A 7,422-nucleotide genomic window follows, 5' to 3' on the forward strand; every position below is an offset into this window, starting at 1 on the left:
TATGGGGTGTCGCGCTCTAAAGATATATATATATATATATATATATATATATATATATATATATTATTATCAAGAGTAATAAAACAAAAGCAGGGGAAGTGATCTTTTGTGTGTATTTCCTCTGATCCTAACATTTAAATTGATCCCAGCTCCCTAACATTTGACCTATAAAAGGAAGCAGTGAGATGGATACCGAGGCCCACTGGCCTACAGTGCCAACCTAAAAAACAAACAAGAGAAAATAACAGTAATTACTTATATTTATTTTTACTTATTAATTTAATTACTTGTATTTATACAATTTTCTTATTTTATTTATAAAAAAGTAACCTCCGCTGATTTTTAGGTTTGTTCCAACTAAATATGAGTATAGTAATTTACAGAAGCCATTCTGAGTTGAATGATAACCACATGCAACTGAGTAGGAAAATAAAATAACAATACAAAATAATAATAATAATCATTATAAAATAAAAATCGGTCATAGGACAGGCCAACACTTTTTTTCAGTTCTCCTGATGCCCAGTCCGGGCCTGCCAAGCACAGTGCAGGTGGAGGGGAAACAATTTAGGCAAAATGCTGACCTAAATTGTGGTTTGTTTATTACAAAGCTATTCTATGACTTTAATGGTTGGATATTATACATGAACTCTCTACTTCAAAGGAACTACTTTTATGGTGCTTTTTTGTTTGTTTTGGAGCTTGAGAGCCACTTTGTTGTTGTATGGAAAAGAACACAGTCTATGCACGTACACAAAATAAAATCACATGAAGCTGAATTTTTTTTGCCCTTGACATAAATACAAGCAAGCATGCTGTTTTAACCTACTGATGCAGTACTAAAGCATATGCAAACTTTAGAGAAAAAAAAGCATTACATCACCTGCTAACGGCGGGCCAAGCAGAAACATGATGCTCTCCATAATGCTGATGAGGCCCAGGGCGGATGGGAAGCGACTTGTCTCGACCGTGTCCATCAGTACGGTGAACAACAAGGAGCCGATGAGGCTCATAGAAAACCCAAACACTATAACATACGCCAGCAGTACTGGGAAACTCGTCGCCATCCCGCAGATGCAGTTGCTTAATCCGTTGATCAGCACAGCCACTGCAAACAGGTAGGCGAAGTTATGGCTTCCACAGAAGCGAGGCAGCCCAAAAACCAGCGCCGTCGCGGGCCGAACGATGATGTTGATCAACCCCAGGATGGCCATCAGTAGAGCGGCTCGGTCTTGCTCCATGCCGTAAGCGGTGGCATAGGGAACCAGGTAAACGAGGGGCACCACGAAGCCCAGCATCATCCAGGACACCCCAAGAGCGTAGGCACAGAAGTACGGGTTACTGCACAGCAAGTCGAAAGCCATGTGCCTGCGCAGGAAAGGCATGACGGTGGAGAGAGTGGCCTGCAGACGGCCTTTCAGACCCTCTCTTTCCTGAGTAATGGAAAGGCAATTGGTTTTGAGTTGGCGATTGTTCGTCTGTCCGGTTCTGGCTTCCATCTTTGGTTTGGCCCCAAGGGGGCGCATTACGGCCCCACAAACGCAGCAGTTCAGCAGGACCCCTCCCAGCACCAGAAAGCTGCCCCGCCAGCCAAACTCGCTGAGCAGATAGTTGGCAAGCAATGGTAGGGTGCTCAGCCCGAGTGCGGTGCCAATGGAAGACAAGGCGTTGGCAAACGCCCTGCGTCGCATAAAGTAGTGGCCCACCATTGTGATCGATGGCTGGAAAGACAAAGAGAATCCCATTCCTGAGAAGGAGAGGTGATAATTCAGTCCATGCAGTCTACTGAGCAATCGTTTTCACACCGAGAAGGTAATATACAGGCCTACCTACCTGTGATAATGCCAGCAGTGATATACAGCTCTACCATTGTCTGTGCAAATGAGCTGGCTGCCATTCCCAGTCCGCTCAGGATCCCGCCAATAATTATTGTCGCACGGCAACCGAGGCACTCCACGAGAACACTACATATGGGGCCTACGGAAAGACAAAGGCATTGTAATGTGAACAATGATGGTCACGGTGCGCACACATTAGCTGCATCTGACTTACAGATGATCCTGTTTAATGTCTGCACACATATGCAGATGATGACAAACAATGGTAGCTATTTGGTATTGAAACTCTATATCTGCAAATTAAAGTTTGGTCGCTGCATTTGATAAGCTCTGATAGAAAGGCCTGAATTTGATTATGGGATAATATGATGCTGTCCACATAAACATGGACTAGATTTACAAAAATAACTCAAATGTATGGAACCTTACAATGACATGCATTTTTTTCTCATGACTTATTTATTTGGAACTTCTTTTTAGTAAATGGTGGCTGTTTTGTGCTAATTTGTTCCCTAGTTTTGAATTTGTTAAAACGATGTAATAGATTAGTACAATTTAGCCAAGATTAACTGAAAGGGAGTGAATTATGTGTGAAATTAGGCCTGGGCGATTAAATGGTATCAATATTTATCGACGATACACCTTCTTCGATATCGATAGAAAAATAGTTCGATATAGGCACGTGCTATAAGTGAAGCAGACAGCAAACACAAACACATGCTGAAATGAGTGCTGTGCCTGCCTGTGATAAGGAGATTGTGAATAAAGAATGAATATTAGTTTAATTTAAAATAAACATTTGCATTTGAATGTTAGGAGTGCGTCAGGGAGCGTCATCAGTGATGATGTAAGTGACGTTGTTGCATTTGAATGTTTTGTTAGTCTAGCCCACGAGACGCACCGCTGCTGCGTTATGCATTCAAAATATTACAGAAATATAGAAGCTCAATGCGGAGAAGATCTTGAATGGGTTAAAACCGAAACCAAGCCATTCACACAGAACGCATATTCAGCGCATTTTTTAGACGGACAAATACGACTGCTGCACTCATGTCTCACACAAGAGATGTATAGAAAGCCATGCAAAATTAAAACAGTTTAAACTTTTAGAAAACACATCACGAATTTGTGGAGGTTTATTCCTTTAGTTTTTTATGTTTTAAATGCAGTCTGTGTGAATGGCGCGTCGGCTCTTTAGATTAAGCAATGCATACATGATGCTTTTCTGTTCATAATTGTTTATGCAATTTACGAAATTATATTTAATTTTTATGAGTTAATTTAGATGTAATGCAGGTTTTTATAGAGTTACTTCCTTGCGTTGACAATTTAAATGCGCTGCATTATTTTGCTCAGTGCGCTCTCCTGTGGCCTCGGGAGACAATTAGACCTATACAATAAAGACCTATTTAATCTGCATATAAAACATTAGAAATGAGACATTTGTTGAATTTTTATTGTGTTTGATTGTTAAAACAAAAAATATTTATTGTTTGTCTCAATAAATTGTGTTAATTATAAATACAGTGGTTAACATTTTTTTCTATTGCTTTTTGTTTTAAAAAAAGTTATAAAAAATGTCAATAATTATCGATACCAAACGATATGAAACATTATATCGTTGATACATTTTTTAGCTATATCGCCCAGCCGTATGTGAAATGTCACCACATATTTAATAATTTGTGGCCACAATATTTTTTTATTTTTTATTTTTCTGTGCAGGGCTCCGTATAAATGCATAATTTGGACTCTGAAGCATAGCTGGGCAACTCTGGCTTCGAATTCGCGTTGCCCAACCCTGCTCTGAAGGAACAGTTCACCCAAACATGTTTTCATTATTTACACGACATGATGAATATAGTCATTCCAATTTTGTATGAATTTCATTCATCATTGAAACACAAAATGAGATGTGTCGACAGAATGTCTGAACTGCTCTTTCCCATCAAGGAAAGTAGATGGTTTCCTTGTCCAACAAGGACAAAGAAAGCCATTAAAGTAGATATTTTTGTCAGAGCTCTCATTTTCAATGAAAGCAGAAGCTTAGAAATTCTGTCTAAGATGTCCATTTTGTGTTTTACGGAAGAATAAATATACGGGGTCGGAAAGATATGAGGGAGAGTAACTGATGAGAACATTTTTGTCTTTGGGTGAACTAAACCTTCTCAGTATTGTCTGCACTCAAATTCTTCCATTTTCTAATAATTGCTCCCACAGTTGATTTCTTCACACCAAGCTGCTTACCTATTGCAGATTCAGTCTTCCCAGCCTGGTGCAGGTCTACAATTTTGTTTCTGGTGTCCTTTGATAGCTCTTTGGTCTTGGCCATGGTGGAGTTTGGAGTGTGACTGTTTGAGGTTTTGGACAGGTGTCTTTTATACTGATAATGAGTTCAAACAGATGCCATTAATACAGGTAATGAGTGGAGGACAGAGGAGCCTCTTAAAGAAGCAGTTACAGGTCTGTGAGAGCCAGAAATCTTGCTTGTTTGTAGGTGACCAAATACTTATTTTCCCGAGGAATTTACCAATTAATTCTTTAACAATCCTACAATGTGATTTTCTGGATTTTTTTTTCTCATTTTGTTTTTCATAGTTGAGGTATACCTATGATGAAAATTACAGGCCTCTCTCATCTTTTTAAGTGGGAGAACTTGCACAATTGGTGGCTGACTAAATACTTTTTTGCCCCACTGTATACTTCTGTCACTGTTTACATTTTGGTAATAAAATATGCTTAAAGGGGTTATGCAATGGAAAATCAAATGTCCTTGATGTTACTTTCAATGAAGGCATACTACAAGTTTCATAACTCCCCAGTTTAAAATTTGAGTTTTTTTTTTCAGCCTTCTAAAACACCAGGATTTGAAATCCGTCATGATTTTGCTCTACAGTCCTCTTAACATTAGCATGCAAATCAGGTAAGTACTCTTAATATGGAAGGCGGATAGAGCCAAAAATCCTTTAAAGCAACGCATGAAATTTGACCATGTCAACTAGGGATGCACCGAATATTCGGCCAACAGGAAAAGAAAACGCTGAATATTCAGTGCATCCCTAATTCTTATCCAAAACAACTAGATGTGATATGAGTGTGATACATACATACAAAGATGGCACGCAAGTACTTGTCTGCTCCGTGCACAAGCACTGACAGCGAGAGACTGTTCAGTGCAGCAGCTCATGTTCTCGATGAGAAGAGGAACAGACTTCACTGTGATAAAGCAGAGAAGCTACTTTTCATCAAGAAAAACCTGCCACTTTACCTCAAGAAGTAGAATGGGCTTGTCTAGTGTTTAAATATTTATTATCCACTTTGCACATCTGCAATTCTTGGTGCATTTGTTGTTGTTAAAGTTCTACAGTTAACATATGGGCTATGGCAGTCTTTGTTTTGATACACTATTATGTTGAAGGCCTACAGAGAAAATATTGTTGTATCTTTAAGCAGTTGCACTTGTTCTGAATGCACTTTCTTGTAGTAGTCCTACAGAGAAAAATTTAAAATGTACTTGACCTAAATGCACTTTGTTTTTATGAGAGAACATTTAATTTTAAAACCTTTCTGCAGGCCAATAGGCCTGTACATTATTATTTAATGTACACATGAGTGGGGTCAAGTTAAACATTTTAGTTTGAATTTTATTTTATACTGTGCATTGTTGCAATGTGCTAAATAAATATTTCCATAATTTGTAATTGATTTATTCTTTGAAACTTTAATATTAATTTATGCAATTGCAATGCCTTGATTTGAGTAAAGTTAGTACACAGTCATAGCCATAAATGCAATGGTACTAATAACTGGCATAATTTCTTTCGGTTTTTTGGTTTTCGGCCTTGGTTTCCTCTTTTTTGGTTTTCGGTTTCGGCTAAGAATTTTCATTTCGGTGCATCCCTAATGTCAACACACACTATTTGTCCATGATAACGCCTTAAAGCATCAGTTTTCTTCATGTTTTTTTAGCATGTGTAAAGACGCAGAGTATTACCGCATTAAGATTATGAATTTGTCTCTAAACGTGTGCACATTCTGACTGTGTTTTGAACATGTTATACTTTTTAAAACAGATATACCTCTATATTTACCCACATATTTATCCTTTCTTTAGTTCACTGTGGCATTGTTTTTCTGATATCTACTGTGCTAGAGTAAATTAATTAATGTTACAATATAAAATGTTACAATATAAAGACATTTCTTTACACACAACGTACCGATGCATTATCCCTCATGAACAAATGTAATGTCTGATGTTTGGATACATGCATACCAGTGTATTATTATGATATCCTTCATGAATAATCATGATGTCTGATATGTTGTATACCAACGTACCTTCGCATCACATATGCACATATAGTTTCAAATACAGCAATTTCATTGCCTGCTATGTGTGTTGTCGCATTAACATGCATAAACAGAACATGTTGACACAGTCAAATTTCACGAGTTCCATTTAAATGTTTTTGGCCCCATCTGCCTTCCATATTTTAACAACTCATGTCTGTCCATCCATCACAAGAGCGATTACTGTTGTAGAGTAAGAACGTACAACATTGTTCTACACCTGTGCAAACCCTACCAAAAGATCAGATTTTATTTTATTTTTTTAATAAAAATTATGTTGTGATGAAGTTCAAAGGTAAGTAAAAATTAATCTACCAAAGTAAGTAAATTTATACTCATGTTTTGATATTTGGATTAAGTTATCGATTACATTTTTAGTAAGCAATTAGTCATTTATATTGGAATAATATATATTTTTTAAGTAATCCTCCTAAATCTGATCCTGTCCCAAACTCACATGTCTGGCATGTCTAACAACTCAAACAAATTGAGCAATGTTCTGAAACTGTTTATATTTTTCAGGAAATCAGCTTATTAGGCTAATTTATGGTTCTCTTTGCACATTAGCCTGGAAAAAAAATTACACATCTTTAAAAAGTAATTTTATCAATTAGAGTCTGGGAAGGTATCATATCCCAAGACACAAAGAGTGAAAATGAGTGTCAAAGAATATCATCACTTTATGGCCTTTTTTGAGTTAAATGAGAAACTTTGATGTGACACTTTGCACCCATTGAGCACAGCAGTTAGTACGGTGCAAATTACTTCAAGCTCTTTAAAACGTCAAGGGAGATTGAACATTTGCCCTGCTTAAATGAATACTTTAGGCGTCACGGCACTGCATGAAAACAAACTCATAAGATCTCCTTAACATTGTCTTTGGCACTAACTTGCCCAGCTGGCAGCCAAGAGAAAGGGCTGGAAAGACAAATAGACCTTTCTCAACACAATGGTATCTTGGCTTATCCAGAGCCGTCCAGGAATATAATAACAACCACTCGCCTGATTCAGAGCTGTCTGGCTGAGCATAAGCGTTTCAGTTCACTGGTTCCTATAAAGTGTGCACTAGGTTACACTTTATTTTGATAGTCCACTTGAAACTTTCTACTAACCATAAGTAACTTCGCAACTACATGTCAACTAACTCTCATTAGTATACTGTTAGGTTAGGGTTAGGTGCAGGGCCGTTTCTAGCCAATTTGACGCCCTAGGCGAAATCCCTATTTTATAT

The 7,422-nt window shown here is 37.7% G+C and overlaps 1 protein-coding gene across 2 annotated transcripts in view; it reads right to left on the reverse strand.

The window, feature by feature from the left end:
* Positions 1–7,422, reverse strand: part of LOC107587967 (monocarboxylate transporter 6-like) — a 17,129-nt gene that overhangs the window by 3,414 nt on the left and 6,293 nt on the right. For both annotated transcript variants that reach the window (XM_016275951.1, XM_016275952.1), the window contains exons 3-4: positions 1,834–1,977; positions 884–1,747 (exon numbers count right to left, since the gene is read on the reverse strand). In XM_016275951.1, the coding sequence (XP_016131437.1) occupies positions 884–1,747; positions 1,834–1,977 (1,008 nt within the window). The remainder of the gene's footprint in view (positions 1–883; positions 1,748–1,833; positions 1,978–7,422) is intronic.

Source organism: Sinocyclocheilus grahami, unplaced genomic scaffold (genome assembly GCF_001515645.1).
Source record: "Sinocyclocheilus grahami isolate Dianchi unplaced genomic scaffold, SAMN03320097.WGS_v1.1 scaffold97.1, whole genome shotgun sequence".
Taxonomy (NCBI): Eukaryota; Metazoa; Chordata; class Actinopteri; order Cypriniformes; family Cyprinidae; genus Sinocyclocheilus; species Sinocyclocheilus grahami.